The following is a 19,249-nucleotide window of genomic DNA, read 5'->3' on the forward strand; positions in this document are numbered from 1 at the left end:
AAAAGGCAGGAAAAATAAAAAGGCAGGTAACAGCAGAGAAGTCTCAAATATTACAGACAGCAGCAGGCATAATCAGCAGTTGAAGGGTTATGAGGGTGAGGGCACACACGTGAACAGGCAACACACAGAGAAAATGACCCTCTGCAAAGCACTCAGAAAGCCAACAAATCCAGTCTCATCTCAGGGGCTGGGCTTTTAAAGCCTTTGTAGGTTTTTCCTCCCCCTAATTTAGACTTGGCCTGTTTGAAGAACGATAGGATAATTGATTGGTCCAGAACTGTTGTGTAACATGTCCTGGTCCGACAATGAACTTACTGGGCCCGCTGATCAGCAGGGGGCCTTCTGGTGGGAGACTGGAAGTCTACAAGGCCTTTGTTTTAAGCTGCTAGGGTTTTGTCTCAAGTAAGGGTGAGGAAGACTCCAGCCAAGTTGGAAACTGACCACATTTATTATGTAGCCATGGCCCCTCTCCCTACCTGTCTGTCTACCAGGGACTCTGTCTAAATCCTAGTCTCTCAAAAGAATGCCAGTCACTGACACTGTACGGTTAATTATCACCGAGGGGGAAACAGCATTCAAATACTGGGCAATGTGTGTGTGATTAATATTTTACCTCTGAGAAGATCAAAGCGATGTCTTTCAGTCCTGTGCTATTTGTGGTTCTGTGATAAATTCTTTTGGTGTAATTTGGCATTAAAAAAAAAGTCTTTTGACGATACCATCTCTCATATTGATTTCTATATCAGCTTTATACATGTGAACAATGTTCACGATCATATCTACCCTTCAACCCCTCTTTCCCCCCTCTCCCCACACATTTCCAATGCACCCCTCTTCATGCCCTCTCTTTTTCTGGTTTACCCATGAGTCTCATCTGTGCTTAGTGTTGACTGAGGTTGTTGCCTTGAGCTTATGCAGGTCTCGTGCAGGTGGCCGTTGGTACAGTGAGCTGAGGATACAGTGGTCACGCCATGTCCGCGGGGGAGCGCACCCCAGCACCTCCCCCTACTCTCTAGCTCTCACATCTCACTTTCTGCCTCATCTTCTTGACGCTCCCTGAGCTTTGGCTTGGGGAACATTTGCTTTTCCAGGATTTAAGATGGTCTTTATGTGTAGGAGGGCAATGTATGGTGTGAGAAACTGAAATCGAGCTAACATTCACCAGTCTAAACTGTCTGTTCCTTCCAGTCAAGGGCGAAAGCGCTCGGAAGACATCATTTCCTTCATAAAAGCCGAAGTGCACCTGGCAATCCCTAATGTGGTGAGTCTTATTTGCAATGGTATTTTGGTGGTGTATTTTTTAAACACAGCAGCATTAGGTAGGCATTTAGAATGTGAGGCTTTGGGTCCCCAGTGTTGCAAAAATGAGTGACAAGTTAAAAATTAAAAACAAAGAAACAAACAAACAAAACCCCCCAAAACACTCTGTGAGAACTGTACTTAAACTTACAGAAAAACCTTGGTTCTATGTGTTTTTATTTTATTTTAAAAGTTTATTTTTTTACTTGTGATTTTGTGTATGCACGCATGTGCACACACGTATACACACACCGCATGGGTGCAGTACTCGTGGTGGCCAGAACAGAGCACCAGAGCCCCTGAAGCTGAACTTAACAGGTGGTTGTGAGCCACCCAGCATGGGTGCTGGGATCCAGGTTTAGGACCAATGTAGGAGGTATATTTTCTTAATCTCTGAGCATGTACTTTTCTTTTTACTTACCCTAGTCTGGAATAAAATGAAAAATGTCACCATTTTTATCTATTATTTAAACTTTTGAGCTGAGTTGTAGCTCAGGAGTAGAACATTTGCTCAGTGTATGGAGAGAAGCTGGGTTTAAGCGTCAGCAAAACACACACACACACACACACACACACACACACACACACACACACACAAAACACACTTCTCAATGCTTCAGTATATTCCAAGCTGGTGTAGGAGTGAAGATTTAGTCTACCAGTCATTATCAAGTAGAAATTGCCTTCCTTTTTCCTTTAGATATTAAAATAAAATCATCATAGGAACCTCTATCTTTTCCCCAAACCCGGCACCCCAGTAAATACTGTAGCATGGAACGAAAGGAGTCTGCCCCCAGCATCGTGAAGCTCCCGAGTTTACCAGGGGTTTCCCCAGCTGTTCACCGCTGCCTGGAACTTTAGGCCCCATGGGGTAGTCTCAGTGCCCCCAGGGTGACCCTACTAAGATCACATTGCTCAGTCCGACCCCCTGGAGGCAAGTGCAGCATATGATTGAGCACATTGCAAAGAAGCAGAAGGAGTCACATTGCAAAGAAGCAGAAGGAGTCATGGCGTTCCAGCTGTTCTGTGGTGCTAGTCCGTGAACATGGATCCCTTGACTGTTTGGCCAGCAGCCGTGGGAAGAACTGGGAATCCTCCAGGATGCAGGATCTCTGCACCACCTCCTTGCACAACCCTCACCTCACCGTAGCCTGCCACAGGCTCTTGACTGATGGTGGGGAGTTAGATCTGTAGAATAAGGCGGGCTGGGAGGAGGATAAACAGGCAGATGCTTCTCACAGGTGATGGTCCCCAGCCTGGATGACATTCAGCAAGCCATCAATCGAATGATACAGTTGACTCTGGAGGTCAGCAGAGGAGTGGCCCACTGGGGACAGCAGCACGTCAGGCGGATAAAGTCTTTCCAGAACAATCCTCGAAACTCTGAGCAAATCTCAGCCACGGGGAAACTGCTGAAGAAGGAAGAGAGTAAGAAAACTGAAACCCCTGTTAGATTTCCTGGCATAGTGAGAGAAGAGAAATAGTTAAACCAAAATGTGTGTGTGTGTGTGTGTGTGTGTGTGTGTGTGTGTGTGTGTGTGTATACGTGTACGCGCGCATTTGAGTGCAGGTGCTCACAGAGGCCTGAAGAAAACATCTATAAGACCCTGGAGCTGGAGCTGGTTGCCTCCTGATATGGATGTTGGGGACAGAACCTGGGTCTTCTGTAAGAGAGCAATTGCTCTTAACCACATCTCTCTAGCATCCCCCTCCCCCCACCCCTCTCTCTATATGTATCACTTAACATTTTTATAGTGTATAAGTACATGTAGTATATATAAGTATATACACTATATACCTTTGTATATATTGTTGTATATATTAGTATATCTAATATACATAAGCATATATATACTGGATATAAATATGTATCTAGTATATATAAGTTAATAAGCATAGCACATAGTATATAATATATATTTAGTATACATTATATGCTATATAATATTGTATATATAGTATAAGACAGCACACATATAATATATATTATACAATTATATGATATATTACATATCATATACTATATATCTATATACTTATGCATATACATATAAGTATGTATACTTATAGAATTTATAAGTATACATATATTTTGTATAGCATATATCACATGTAGTATATATCACATACTATATAGTTATGTATTTACATATATGTATACTTATAGATATATAAGTACATAACTATATAGTATGTGATATATATACTATACATGTATATGTATGTGTATACATGTAGTATTCACTATATAGGCATATATATGTAGTATATATACGTTTATAATATATATTTATGTAGAAGTATATATACTTGTATAAGTTTATAAGTATAGTTATTTTTATATACTTATATAAGTATATATTATATATAAGTATATAGTATATGTACTTATATATAAAAGTATGTAAGTATCTGTATATACAAGTATAGATAGTATAAATTATATATAAATAATATATGCAAATAAAAGTGTATATATATGTGTATATGTGTGTGTGTCTATATATATATGGCAAGATGTATTATGTAGCCAGGCTTGCTTCAAACATTCTATGTGGCCAAAGATAACCTTGAACTGCTAGTCCTGCAGCCTCTACCTTCCACGTGCTAGGATTATAGGCATTCACCAGCACACCTGGCTTATGTTTCTTTGACGATATGCTTTCTTATTAGTTTTTCCATTGTTGAAACCTCAACTGCCCGCTTTTTCATCTGCAACATAACATACACGCACACCTTCCTAGTGTCTGGTCCTAGGAGAACAAGGTTTATTTTATCATTCTTGTGCAGTAATTCTGAAAGGCGAAGGGTGAGAGCAATAAGCCATTGTGCCTTTCACAGATGCATGATGGGTAACAGCCCTAAATGGCTAACAGATGTCTCAAAATGCGAGTGAGAAAGCAGATATGGCTTTTGTTTTTCGTTAGGTTGATTTTATGTGTACAGGTGTTTTACCTGCACCCCATATGTTCCAGAGCACAGAGTTCCCCTGGAAACTGAGTTTCGAATGGTTTCGAGCCGTTGTCAGTGGGACCCTGGCTCGCTCAAAAGTGCGGAGCCAATCAAACTAAGCCAGCACCTTGTGTTGTATTTTGCTGAACTCTGATTCAGCAACAGAGCAAATGGAACTGCAGGCAACTGGGTAAATACCACAGGTTCCGGTGTGGGAACAAGGGCCCCCTAATCACGCTTGTACCCCATTTCAGAGGAGAAACTGGGGGTTGGTAATTTCACGTGAAGCCTTATGCTTTTTAAATTGTCAAATATATCTATATCTATATCTATCTATCTATCTATCTATATATATATATATATATATACTATCTATCTATATATATACTATCTATCTATCTATCTATCTATCTATATCTATATCTATATATATAGATATTTAAAGTGCTGCATGGGCCAAGCAAAGGTCTGTGGCGTCAGTCTTGGTGGCATCAATCTTGGTGACACCAGTCTTGGTGGCGCATACCCGTCATCCCTCGCTCAAGAGGGAGATATTGGGAAGATCAGAAGACGAGGAACTTGTTGGCTACATAGCAAGTCGAAGGCCAACCTGGGTTAGATTTGAGATCCTGTCTCAAAAAGAAAGCCAGGGTAGGGAGAGGTGCGGTGGGGGTGAGCTTTGGGGTGTAAGCAAGATGACTCAGCAAGAAAAGGTGCTTGCTCATCAGCCTGACGGTTCAAGTTAAATTTCCAGGGTCTACCTGGTGGAGGGAGAGAACATACTCCCACAGCCCAGTGCCGATCACCACAGTAGGGCATGCCCGAGAACACACACATTCACCTACACAGGCGCACTAAATAAATTCAATTAGTAAAAATACAAATATAATAGAACACACACACACATATGTATACAAAGTATTTGGGGTTAATGAGATGGCTCAGTGGGTGAAAGTGCTTGCCACCAGCATGTGCCTAAGGTGCTAGCTGATAATACCTTTCGACAGAATGTGTGTGTGTGTGTGTGTGTGTGTGTGTGTGTGTGCATGTGTGTGTCCTAGAGGTGAAGAACATGAAGGTAGTTGTTGTTGCATAGGTACGTGTTAAGTGTTCTACAAAGCAGAAGAAGCCACCCTCGCTAAGTCTGTTCTGCAGACTTGTGAGTAGTCTTCCACGGCCAGGAAGCGGATGGCCGGCAGGTGAAGCTGGTGGCCTGGTGTCCTAAATCACTTCTCTCTTCTGTCATCTCATCCTGACTGCTAGTCTAAGGTCTACTGTACTGTCTAAGGCAAAGAAGATGCTGCTGGCGTTGTCTGGCCCAGACTTCCTGCTGTGTTTCAACCAGATCTGTGTGTGTCCGAAGAGGTTTAATTTAAGCAGTTCATTTGTGCGCAGCCTTCGGGAGGCCCCATGTGACCAGAAGCTCACCTTATTGCTGCTCTTGGCTTTGGCAACATTAACTATCAAATGCCTTGGTGCTGAAGTATTTGTAGATGCACGTTCCTCTCTGAAGTCCGTGTGTCAATGCTCTGGGTTGGGAAACCTGAGGGTTTCCCCGAGAGAACAAGAGACCCCCCCCCCCCGCCACCTCATTCCCACAGTCCCGAAGCTCCGTACTGCAAAACTGAGAAGTGTGCCGGAGAATTCTTTTCTACGCAAAAGTCAGTGCTTTTGATATTTAGTTTAGCAAGAAATTATTTAAGCAGATGCTAAAAATAATTTCAGAGACACAAGAACATATTCAGATAATCTTATTATCGTCTCCAGAAAGTTTCAAGCCCTGTGAGCTGCACTTTAGCACTGGGTTTGATGGTGTCTTTGACTGGTATTGTCTACTCTATATGTCGAAAGTAAAGAACTGATGTTATTGAAAACGAAAGTAATGGTAAGGCTGTTTAAAACTAAACTGAGGAGTAAAACTTGACAACGGGCGTTTGTCTTCAAATATATACCTCTACCCCAAACCCAAATGTTCTCTTGGAGCATGAAGCCCAAGGCCAGCCTTTAACTTTGTAGTGTAAGGAAATGTGAAACTGTGTCAAACTGGTATTGGGATATCTGTGGAGTGTGTATGTGTGTGTCTGTCTGTGTCTTTCTGCCTGTGTGTCTGTGTGCCTCTCTGTAGAGCCATGTTTGTGATGAAAGGATGCTTTGAGTTATAATGTAGAGCTTGACTTCTGTGGTTTTTAGAACAAATATTTATTTAGAGACCTGGTATGGTAAGGGCTGTATGGCCTATTTCTTTATGTTTAATGAAACGGATTGTCAAAGGATTAGTAAACCCGGGTTTATAACATCACAAACGCTTGATCATTGAGAATTAAGGAGAAAAGTTGAAACACATAATAAAGTATGCTGGATTTAAAAAAAAAAAAGAAAGAAACTTGCCACCAAGTTTGACAGCTTGTTCTCTTTTTCTTTGGGACCTCACAGTGGAAAGATAGCATAACTTCCCCTCCCCCAACATTGCCCTCTTGATTTTCAAGTAAATAGATGGTATATGTAACCGAACCAAACCCTAAGTGAGCCCCATTCAGGGTTGGCAGGAACTCCAGGTTAAATACAGACACTCTTCCTCTGGAAACGTTTTCTCTCAGAGTCTTTTGAAGAAACTGTCCCAGCCAGGAAGCTGAAGAATTTCTACCCCGGCGTGGCAGAGCACAAGGACATCTCTAAGCTGGTTCTCCTCCTGTCGTCCTCTGTGAACTCCCTCCGGAAGGCGGCCACCGAGGCCCTGCAGGACTTTCAGAAGTACAAGTCTCTCTGGACCGAAGACCGAGACGTGAAAGTCAAGGTGTGTTTCCGCCGATGGAGGGTTCTATGTGTGTATTTATCGTTTGGTTTTGGTCTGCTCGTCTGTCTGTGACCCTTGAGGGTGTGTGTGTGTGTGTGTGTGTGTGTGTGTGTAGAGATGGGGTGGGGTGGAGTGAGGCTTTTGAAAATACCACAAGGACTCCTAGCAGAGGGCAAGACCTCACCACTCATTAATTCTCACACTGATGCCCTGAGGTTCTGGTGGGGACTAGGCAACAATGTTGCTACTTCCAGGGACTTTATTTACGTGGGTGACCCTAAAAGCTGCTGGCTTCTTGCAGCAGGGGTGATAACTTCCCCATGGGCCGTCTGGATGGAGGCTCCTTCCTTTACTTCTTTCTCTCCTGCTTCTACACCCGGCCCCTCCCAGAGTAGGCAACCCGGACAGATTTGTATTCAGTTCGCGGGAGAGAGTGGCTGGGTACTTGTGGGTTTCCTTCCTGCCCTCTCCTTCCATAAGGGAAGGTCAGCAGTTGGCAAAGCCCAGCTGTGATGACCTTTTGCAAACTGACCCAGCGGAGCACAGAGTATAGTCATGCACAAGGGAGACACAGAGAGGCTTCTGAACCCACACTGACCCTTCCCAGTGTCCCGTGAAAGTCCTTCATGCGGACTTAGGCCCTAGGGCCTATCAGGATACTTTGCTCTGTTATGAACTGGTGCCTCATAGCACTGAGAAGTGTAAAAGTGAATTTAGGACCCTGCCAGGACAAAGGGAGTGCACATTATGATATAATCAGGATCTATGTGCACACATGTGGCTTTGGATTACCCTGTAACTTAGACCACTCCATCGGGAAATATGCTACCATATAAAGGAGTGTCTTAGAGTTGTCATCAATGCGAATAGACACCATGACCAAGGCAATTCTTATAAGGAAAATGATTTATTTATTTATTTATTTATTTATTTATTTATTTATTTAATGTGAGCATACTGTTGCTCTCTTCAGACATACTTGAAGAGGGCATCAGATCCCATTACAAATGGCTGTGAGCCACCATGTGGTTGCTAGGAATTGGACTCAGGACCTCTGGAAGAGCAGTCAGTGCTCTAACCACTGGGCCATCTCTCCAGCCCCAGGGCAGCGTTTAGTTGGATCTGACTTACAGGTTCAGAGGTTCATCAAGGCAGGGAAATATGGCAGCTTCCAGGCAGGCACAGTGAAGGAGCTGAGACATCTACCTCTTGTACGGAAGGCAACCAAGACTGGCATCCTCAGGCAGCTAGGAGGAAGCTCTCTTCCATAATGGGTGGAGCCTGAGCATAGGACCTCCAAAGCCCACCCTGACAGTGACACACCTCCTCCAATGAGGCCACACCTCCTAACAGTACCACTCCCAATGGACCAAGGATGTCCAAACCACCCCAGGGAGCCAAGGGCTAAAATATAAAGGGAAACTAAGGAAGGACATATAAGGCTACTCTCTGATATGCTCAGGATGTGGACTTTGAATATAAAACCACCGAGCCAGTCCAGAGCGCTTTAGGGTCCATGTCCCCGGATGAGAATCCCGCTACAGAGCAAGTGCTGTTTCCATCCTAAGCATTACAAGGTGAGACTCTGAAGGAGGGAAGGAAGTAACTGTCATGTTACCCGACAGGAGTTTTTGGCCAACAACCCTTCCCTGACTGAGATCCGATCGGAAATTCTCCACTATGCCACCTTTGAGCAGGAGATCGAGGAACTGAAACCCATTATTGTCGTAGGAGCCCTGGAACTGCACACAGGTAACTCCAACAATGCTACCGACAGGTCTCCGATGCGGGCTCAAGGGGGACACTGAGGTGGGTTGTTGCAGGGGGAGGGGTTCTTAGAAGAGTTGTTAATGCCACGGAACGGAGAGACAACAGCATGGTGGGCCCTCTGAGGAGGGATCAGGGGCCGTGGCAGAATTGAGGTCTCTTATATAGGTCTCTCTAAGGATGGGGGAGGTTTCACAGCACAGGGCGCAGCCCGGAGAAAGGATGGGGAAGAGGATACATGGTTTCCCGTACACCCGCTTTGATGCAAACTGACTTCCCTAGAGAGAAAGCTGGGCACATGGAGGTCTGCTAGCTAGGGATTCAAATGATGTGTCAGTGGTGTCCGGCAGAAGGGAAGGGCTGCCGTAGGGACCATGGACAGACTACTCTTGAGGTCTGGTCTAGAGTATAGATACATAAAGCAATATCGATCTGTTTGTCTGTCTGTTTCTCTCTCTCTCTTTATATCTCTATCTTTCTATCTCTCTTTATCTCTCTATCATCTCTATCTACATATTTTTTTTACAAGGTAGAGATATTTTACTTTGGATGGAAGGGACATCGGGGTGGGACCCATGACATGGTATTTGACTCAGCAAGTAGCTTTGGTATAATATTGTAAATACCAAGTAGTTCTAGGTCATCCATGTTCCCTTCCCTTTCCTTCCTCCCGCCCCAACCTTTTGTTTTTCTAAGACAGAATCTCATTTAGTCCAGGCTAGCCCCAAGTGACTCTACAGCAGAAGATGACCCTGAACTCCTGATCCTCCTGCCTCTGTCTTCTGAGTGCGGGGGTTAGAGACGTCGGTTGGAGAGAGGGTACACTACTCTTGAGGAAGACTCAAGTTTGGTTCCCAAGATCCCATGTCAGATGACTCACATCTGTCTATAACTCTGGATCCACCGAGTCCAGCGCCCCCTTCTGGCCTGTGTGTGTATACTCCTCTCATGTGTACATGTCCCCACACACTTACACATAATTTAAAAATAAAGGAAATCTTTTAAAGCTGGGGTGAAACCAGTATACCACGAATCCCACAATGCCGATGGACCTTCAGAGGGGACGAGGGGACCACAGGTCATGGAGGAGGCTGAGGGCGCCCTTTCTCTCTGTTCCTTTCCTCCTCCCTCTGGGTTTTCTGCCTCCCAGTGACTCTCAACTGCCCCTCAACTCTCATCTCAACTTTTCAAGGAAGGGCTCTTCGCATTGGGTCTGCACTGAGCTGAGACGGTCAATCAGGGTAGAGTCCCGTTACATAAATATTCTCAAGTGGATGGGATAGGGGGGCGTAGAAGAGCAGGCAAGCCAAGACGTGGTTTGCTGGGAGAAACAACAAATTTCATTTCGCAGAAAGGGGGTTTCATAGAGGGAACTGTGCAGGATAAAGGGGGTCTGATGACAGGCTATCCCAAGCTGAGCAGAGCCTACACGGCGGGACTTGTCACTCGGAAAGTCCCGGAGTTGGGTGGTGGCAGCACACACCTTTAACCCTACCACTCTGGAGGCAGTGGCAGGTGGATCTCAGAGTTGGAGCCCAGCCTGGTCTACAGACCCAGCTCCTGGGCAGCCAGGGCTGCACAGAGAAACCCTGTCTCAAAAAAGCAAATGTCTCCCGCAGCCAGATTTATGTCACAGAAGCAGGACCATTCTTGGCAGTATCGTAACTTTGCAGCCTATCTTATGGGCTAGTCATGCTTCCGGTGACCACGGGCCACTCCCACAGCAAACTGTTTCAGAGTCCGGCTTTTGTCTTTCTCGCCTCTCTAGAGCCAATGAAGTTAGCCTTGTCCATCGAGGCCAAGGCGTGGAAGATGCTGCTCTGCCGATACTTGAACGAAGAATATAAGAAGAAAATGTCGGACATGATAACATTTATCAACGAATACTTGAAAAAGTTGTCCAGGCCCATCCGAGACCTAGATGATGTCAGATTTGCCATGGAAGCTTTGTCTTGTATCCGAGATAATGAAATTCAAATGGACATGACTTTGGGGCCAATAGAAGTGAGTTATGATTTTGGATTTTGTTTTCCTGGAGTGTCCTTTAAAAATAGAAGCAAGCTTTTTTTTTTTTTTAAAGTAATTCTGTAATTAGTTTTTTTATCTAGTAGATGGACTAGTTTTTGGGATGGGATAGGGTTGGATTTTCAGTAGGTTTTTTCTGTGTAGCCCTGGATGTCCCGGATCTCACTCTGTAGACCAGGCTGGCCTTGAACTCAGAGATCTGCCTGCTTCTGCCTCCTGAGTGCTGGGATTAAGATGTGGGTCACCATTGCCTGGCTTGGAATAGTCTTTTTGGATGCTGATATCTCTGAGAACATTCTGAGAACTTTGATACAAACCAGATACAGAGGGATATCAACATACTTTAACGGACTAGGCAATGTTCAGTGTTCGATTCGGACACCAACATCTTACAGGGAGTATTAACCACACCCTCCCATATTAATCCTACTTTGTTAGGCAAGTTCTAGAAATATCTTTAGCTCCCTAGAGACCTGTGGTAGGTCTTACTTATAAGCACACATGGTGTGGGTGGCAGAGCCTGTGTAGACTCATAAGTCACCTGGTGGAGCTTAGATGAGTAAAAGAACGTTAGGGGAAAATACCATATTCTTCTTACCTTGTAGCAATGGTAAATTATCTGAGTGTAAATTCTCAGCGGCTTCCGAGCACATGTTCGTTATCTTGGTTTGAGAGATCACTGGGGAATATCAAGATTCCATCTGTCACAAGTAATTTATGATTGATAGTGTTTGGACCATATAGTTGTTTAGACTCTTAGTGATGACGAGAACTACTCTTAGTTGGTTTCATACTTGGCTTATTCTCTTCAGACAGCATCCTCCTGTGTAGTTTATAGTGTCTTAGTACTGGTGCTGCTTCCTCGGGGTACCTCTACTAGTTACATTCTGACCTCTACTAGTTACATTCTGACCTCTACTAGTTACATTCTGTGGCTGTGATTAAACACCATGTGTGGTAGAGCACACTTTTAAGCCCAGCACTAGGAAGGCAGAGGCAGGCAGATCTCTGTGAGTTCAAGAATAGCATGGTCTATAAAGGGAGTCTAGGACAGCCAGGGCTCGGTTACACAGAGAAACCCTGTCTCAAAAAACCAAAACCAAAAAATCTCCCATGACCAAAAGCAACTATAGGAGGAAGGGTCCTTCTGGGCTCTCTGTTCCAGAGGAATAAGAGGCAGTCATGGCAGGTGGCTTTGGCAGCAAGCAACAGGCACCATAGCAGGAGTGGGCAGCCAGGAGCTCACATCTTCCAATGCAAGCATGGGGGCAGAGAGAGCAAACTGGGAGCAGGGAGAAACTTTAAGTCCTCAAATCCCTCCCCAAGCACCATACTTCCTCCAGCAAGACTACCTGTTCTGGATGTCCCTAAACAGTGTCACTAACTGGGGATCAAGTATTTTCAAATTCTTTAGCCTGTAGGGGACATGGCTCACCTAAACCACCTGAATACCCGATGTTTGTGTATGCTTCCTGAGCCCACTGTAGCCAGTGGTCTTCAGGGTTTGCTGCTTTTAATCTCGCTATGTGGGAATTTGGGATGCCGGCCACCCATTCCTTGCTGTTTAATAAATGATCATACACTATGATCTTCAGCAAACATTATTGGGTAAATCCAATTGAGTATTGATACCCTTCATTTCCTCTTGCTACCTACATAGTTGACCCCTGCTTGATGTATGTATGAGACATGATCCCATAAGCACTGATCCAAGATCCCAGAGGAGAGAGGCAGAAAACAGTTCGAGGGATGCTTTTCCTTTTTTTTCTTTTTTTTAAATGTTTATATCAAGTTTTATTAGCCATTTCCCCTATAACTGTAACAAAATATTTGTGTCTAAATAGTTTAAAAAAAGATTTACCTAGGTCCAAATTCTAACAGTATAGGAATTTAGCTGTTGTTTCTGTTTGGTTATAAGAGAATCTCATAGACAGAGTGTACGATCCCAGTTCAAATGGAAGACAGGCAGGGAAACATGAAGACAGAGACTAAAACAAAGTATGTTCCAGGGAAGCCTGGGTTTCAGAGCCTGTGGTCCCGGAGTCAGCACTGTGGATGCTGATGAGCATCTAGAGGCACGTCCACAGATTTACTCTTGAAAAACCACACTAGCTGAACTCCCCAGCTTCCTTGACGAGGTCCTGGGTTTTAGGATGTATCTACAGCTGCCAATGGCTACTTTTCCTGAGGTGTTTCTGAACTCTGCCGCCCCCTTGCAGGAAGCCTACAGCATTTTGAACAGATTTGAGGTTGAAGTGACCAAAGAAGAATCAGAAGGCGTTGACACATTGAGATACTCATTCAACAAACTGCAGAGCAAAGCCGTAAGCACACACTTGATGCTATCTCTCCGTTAAGTCACGGCTGGCAGGAAAAGGCGTTCTGAGCTTTTACAGATCGGTCATCTATAAGAATTTTACTGTTGATTGCAACCTGCGTACCAGAAGAGTGGCCGTTCTGAACCAGTCAACTCAGCAGTTTTGTTTTTCGAAAAATCGGCAAAATTGTCTAAAACACCATCGTGACTTCCTTCTAGATAAAACATACTCCCTACCCCCTAAAGAAACCCTGTGCTGTTAGCAGACGTTCCTCATTCTCCCCCTCCCTCCACCCCCACCCCAGCCCTGGAGCACTTTCAATGCCCGTGGATCTATTTCTGATAGAGTCAGAGTGTACACGGGCCCACACAAGGAATCTTTAGCAGTGTTCATTTTCAAGGTTCATCCACAGCGTCCCAGGTACTTCGTCTTTCAGCCGTTAGTGACATCAAGCAGCCACTTTATCAGTCCGTGCAGCCATTTTATCGGACATTTGTGAATCGCCCGAGGAATGTGCATGGAAAACTTTGACTTTATTTATTTTTTTTAAAATGAGCTTTTCTTTCTTCTTGTTGACTTTTATGAGTTCTTAAGATATTTTGGGTTCCCCTCTCTTGTCCACGATTTGCAGATGTTTTCTCTCTCGTTCTGTGTGTAGTCTTTCATTTTATCGATTGTTTGATTGATTTGGTGATGCTGGGGACAGTCAGACTCAGGCCCCTTCCTTCGCACTCAGCGGCGTTCTACCACCGAGCTATAATCAGCCCCGACCCTCTTACATTCTCAGCAGCAACTTCTGAAGCACAAGCAGTCCAGCCTTTTCTCTCCTCTCTTTGTTCTTTTAGACATTTTTCTAAAGATTTATTTATATGTATGTGAGTACACTGTTGTTGTCTTCAGACACACCAGAAGAGGCCATCAGATCTTATTACAGATGGTTGTGAGCCACCATGTGGTTGCTGGGAATTGAACTCAGGATCTCTGGAAGAGCAGTCAGTGCTCTTAATCACCGAGAGCCATCTCTCCAGCCCCAGCCTTTTCTTTGGATACCTGTATTTTTATACTGTATTCAGGAAATCCTTGGCCAAAAAGCCTCTTATATAGATCCACTCCTGTGTTATTTCTTAGAGTAGTTTGATGAGTATAGTCTTTACATTTGGGCCTCTGATGCATCTTGAGTTAATTCTTTATCTGCAGTATAACAGTCCTGTTTGGTGACAAAGCAGAGAAGGACTTCAGTGTCCTGTATGTGTTTCCGGGCCCCTCATATACAATATAACAAGTGAGCAGAGATAGCTTTATCCCCACTGTCCACGGTGTGACAAACTTGCTGGAGAACGGTACTTTTCATTTTTAATCCATCACTCAGACCCCATTTGGAATATTCTTTTAATTCCAGGTTTCCGTGCAAGATGAACTTGTTCAAGTGCAACCCAAATTTAAGAGCAGCCTGCTCGAGTCGGTGGAGATCTTCCGTGAGGATGTTATAAACTTTGCAGAAGCCTATGAGACGGTAATTTTACAATGTGTGTGGTGGTAGGTAGGTGTATGTGAACTTAAAAGGGACACACAGAAAGAAGTAGGCAAATTGTATGTAAATGACCTCGTTTGAGTGTTCGAAACTATTCATAAAGGCATTCCTTGGAGACAGAGAAAGAGAGCAGATTTGCCTGTTCAAATAAGCATCGGTCACGAAGGTGGTGGAAGAAACAGAGGAGTCTTGCCTTGTCTAGGAGTTAGAATTCCTACAGAGTTTCTGATAGACGGGCTGGGCTCGGCCGTTAGGGGCACTTGCTGCTTTATCTCGAGGAGTGGAGTTTGGATGTAAGCACCCGAACTGGGCAGCTCCCAGTGCTCTGACTCCAGCTACATGGAAACTGATGCCCTCTTCTGGCCTCTGAGGGTACCTGCACTCACATGTGCACATCATGTGTACCAAACATGGGCAGACATAGATATAGACAGACAGACAGACACACACACACAACAGACACCTTAAAAGCAATTTAAATCTTCCTAAAAAAATAAAGGGAGTTGTAGACAGTCTTTAACTGATACATATATGATTAAGACTAGAGATATTATTGTTTCTTACAGGAAGGACCCATGGTACCAAATATTCCACCCCAAGAGGCTAGCAACAGGCTGCAGATATTCCAGGTGAAAACAGTTTCTCTGCCACATCGACAACCCAGTGTTCTAAAATGCTATGTTAGAGGAAAATCCATGTTTTTCTAATCTTATAGTCGAGAAACCTAACATTTAAAATAGATGTAGGTATTAGTTGCATTCCAATCTTGTAAGTGAATGCATGTGCATATCTGTATGCTCAAACTGTGTGCATATGTGTGTGCTCATATGTGTGGACATATGTGTGCTCAAACTGTGTGCATATGTGTGTGCTCAAACTGTGCTTATATGTGTGCATATGTGTGTGCTTATATGTGTGCCCATATGTGTGTGCTCATATGTGTGGGCATATGTGTGTGCTCATATGTGTGTGCTCATATGTGTGGACATATGTGTGGGCATATGTGTGTGCATTTGCATGTGGATGTACCTGTGTATGTGGGCAATGTGTGCATTCATTTGAAGGGTAGAGGACAACCTTGGTGTCTCTCACTCACTCACTCACTCACTCACACACACTCTCTCTCTACCAAATAGAGTAGTCTGGGGCCATCAAGTGTCAGGGTTCTGTCTTCACTTCCTCAGTACTGGGATTACTAGGCTTTGTATTATAATCTTGTAAACAATGTTATTTGTCCCTTCCTCCCTATATCTGTCCATTCTTCCCTCCCTCTGTCCCTCCCTCCTTCCTTTCCTCCCTCCGCCTCCCTTCCCCTTCTCCCCTCCCTCCCCCCTCTCTCCCTTTTGACTGTGCACGGAATCTCAGTTCTGTGGGAGAATGATACCTTGACTGTTGTGAACTTAATACCTCATTCCATTTCTTAGCATCTCTTTTGGTGGATAAAGTGAAGAAAACCGATAGGACAGTGTGTTGTCATCAGTACAGGCATTTAATGTTGTGTAGGGATCTTCCCTGCTTGCCTTATACTCCGTGTTAGTCTCCCTTTAACATGTGTATATGGACCCCCTTGGTCCATACTGTATAATATTCCTTGGGTCACTCCAACCATTCATTGTCTTTCTCTGTTTGTTTGGTAAATTCATGGAGTGTTCAATAAATATGGCCCCCATGAGCCCTAAGGAATTCTGTTCCTTGATTCTGCCCCCACCCACCTTAAAAACACCATTTCCTACAGTGGCTCTAGGATATTTTTTTTATTTCCTGTCCTTCTTGCATTCTCAATAATTAAAGGGGATGAGAGCTGGAAGGATGGCTCAGTGGTTAAGAGCACTTGCTGCTCCTGCAGGGGAACCTGGTTTTGGTTCCTGGTTCCCACATAGTTACTCAAAATTGACTGTAACTCCAGTTCCAGGGAGTCTAGTGCCCTCTTCTGGTCTATCCAGGCATTGCACACACAGTGCATATACCCACATAGAGACAAATCTTATTGACACACAATAAAAAGAAATCTGAAAAAAAAAATCAGATATTTGCTGTGTGGCTTTGTCGAAAGGAATTCAGTTAGGAAGTGGTTGTCATCTCTAAGCAAGCTAAAGGATACAATTCGGAAGCCATGGGGCAAGCACTATGATCTAGCTCTGGCGACTTGGAGTTTGGATCCCCCAGCCCAGATAGGAACTACTGGGGCAAGCAGAGAAGGCTCCCTGGAAGAAGAGGCATCTCAGGTGCATTGTGGAGGAATAATCAGCGTCAGGCAGGGGAAGGAGGATTTACAGTTTGTGCACAGGCTCAACAGTGAGAGCTAAGCAGGGGCATGTAGGAAGATGGTCACTCTTCAGAGAGTGTAACCATGGAAACGGGACTCTGTGGAGTGCTTACATTGTAACAGGTGGATCACTACTATTGTATCTTTGCTTTGAACAAGGGTTACATGTTAGCAGCCAGGTATCCACTACTCAACTTTTTTTTTTTTTTAGTAGCTGATCTTAATTTTATGAGTAGTCAGTATATGATGCTGTCTCATTCCCATGTACAGACCCTGCAATCAGAGAGTCTTCTTAGACATGCCACTACATTTGGCACTGGACTTATGACATAGGTGAGGTATTATTACCCAATTGACAAGATCCATCATTCATTGTTCGCATCTTATAATAATAATATTTTATGACAGAATTTTCAATCTCACCACCTTTTTTTTCTCAACACTACCCAACTTTTAATTACGTATTTTACAAAAGGAGGGTGCCTAAGAGGAGGACAACCCAGCAGCTAAGACTCTCGGTCTTCTTGCTGAGGGACCTCAGTTGGGAACCCCAGTGTCCACCTGTAGCTCCAGCTCTGAGGGTCTGATGCCCTCTTCTGGCCTCCATGGGCACTGCATACATAACTACACACATGCACACAGATACACGAGGGCACACACAATTAAAAATAAAATTAACTTTAAAGGATAAGGTGTGTGTTAGCTTTGGCGTTACAATTTCTAGGTTCTATACCATCTATAAAGAAAACTTGTTGGTTCTCTTAGGCTAATGCGTCTCTCACTTTGGAGCCCCCTGGGAGGAGAAAGATTGCTAACGTAGAGAAAAAGCCCACACCACAGGTTCCTAAAATGCCATTTTATTACTTTCAAATGTGCAGACAGGGATTTGAAATACAGCATTTCTGGAGATCACTTAGTTCGTTAAAGAATTAATTTAATATAAAATAGATGCACACCAAGCGCTTGAAAGTTAACTTCCCTAAGTGTTCTTTCCTCCAGTGGCTTGGATAAGAATAAATTTGCCCCACAAATCCTTCCTTTCATGTGTGTTACCCTTTCTCTCAATTATAATAAATTATACTTTAATGGGATCTGAATTAATTCTATGTCAGTAAAATGTTAAAAATCTTTGTTATAGGCCAATTTTGATGATCTATGGAGGAAATTTGTCACATATTCATCTGGGGAACAACTTTTTGGATTACCTGTGACTGACTATGAGGTTTTACACAAAACTAGGTGAGTTCTGAAAACTTGCAAGCATTCCATGCAGATCAGTAAATACCTCCCACATACGGGAAAGAACATGGCTTCTGGTGCCCCTAAATATTCCCCTTATACTTACTGTGTTTGACTTTTCAGGGTCATAATCTTTGTGGTGCTTCATTTTGTCTATCAGCTTGAGATCTAGAATCATGTGGGAGATGGACCCCGGGCCATGCCCATAGGAGATTGTCAGGTTAACTCAAGTGGTAATATCCTCTCACTATGGGTGGTGTCATCCCCTAGGCTGGGATCCTAAACTGTGTTAAAAGGAGAAAGCAAACTGAATGCCACCATTCAGCACTTCTTGACTGGATGACATGTGACCAGCGGCCTCAAAGTCCCCTTAAAGGACAGTAACCTTGAACTTGGAGCTAAAATAAGCCCCTCCTTCCTGGAGGTTTTTTTGTTAGAGCATCTTATTACCGCAGCAGAAAAGTAGCTAATACAGATACTTACACACACACACACACACACACACACACACACACACACACACACACAAGTGCTGGAGAAAGTCCATTGCAGTAATTCTGGACTCGCATAAAGTTAGCTTATGACTTGCTTCTCCTTTTCATTAATTTTGGACATTGTTAGTGAATCTGAAGTATTTAAATTTTGAGCCCGATGCATTTAACTTCCCTTCTGACTACATTTATGTCAGGGATGCTCTGCCTCAGAGGGCGGGCATAGATTGTATTGAAATTGATGATTAAATAACTTGCTTGATTTTAAGCAACATATCTGGGAATTAAGCAGGACACAGCCAATAGTATCTTAATTATATCTTTTCTCAAAAGCAATATTGAGGCCAGGGGCATTGCTTAGTGGTAGGGCACTTGCCTACCATGTGTGAGGCCCTGGGTTTGATCCCCAGTACCTGGGGAGGGACGTTACAGTAGTACTTTTAGAGTCTTGGCTGTTGACTGTCATTGGAAGATAGATGAATGATTCAGCGTGCCGTTTGGAGTAGATGGTTTTATTTTCCTTCTAAAACACGAATCTCCAAATGTAACTTGTCCACCAGTTATGTT

General features: G+C 43.8%; 1 protein-coding gene across 2 annotated transcripts in view; it reads left to right on the forward strand.

Moving 5' to 3' along the window:
* DNAH8 (dynein axonemal heavy chain 8) overlaps window positions 1-19,249 on the forward strand; it is a gene marked incomplete at its 3' end in the record, with an annotated part of 214,111 nt that overhangs the window by 48,916 nt on the left and 145,946 nt on the right. The window contains exons 21-29 of one of the 2 annotated variants that reach the window (XM_080938138.1): window positions 1,189-1,261; window positions 2,541-2,727; window positions 6,849-7,045; window positions 8,671-8,797; window positions 10,581-10,816; window positions 13,057-13,161; window positions 14,555-14,668; window positions 15,253-15,315; window positions 18,091-18,191. In XM_080938138.1, the coding sequence (XP_080794264.1) occupies window positions 1,189-1,261; window positions 2,541-2,727; window positions 6,849-7,045; window positions 8,671-8,797; window positions 10,581-10,816; window positions 13,057-13,161; window positions 14,555-14,668; window positions 15,253-15,315; window positions 18,091-18,191 (1,203 nt within the window). Of the gene's footprint in view, window positions 1-1,177; window positions 1,262-2,540; window positions 2,728-6,848; window positions 7,046-8,670; window positions 8,798-10,580; window positions 10,817-13,056; window positions 13,162-14,554; window positions 14,669-15,252; window positions 15,316-18,090; window positions 18,192-19,249 lie in introns of both variants that reach the window. The other variant, XM_080938139.1, reaches the window with a different exon arrangement.

Source organism: Micromys minutus, assembly GCF_963924665.1.
Source record: "Micromys minutus genome assembly, chromosome: 25".
Lineage (NCBI taxonomy): Eukaryota > Metazoa > Chordata > Mammalia > Rodentia > Muridae > Micromys > Micromys minutus.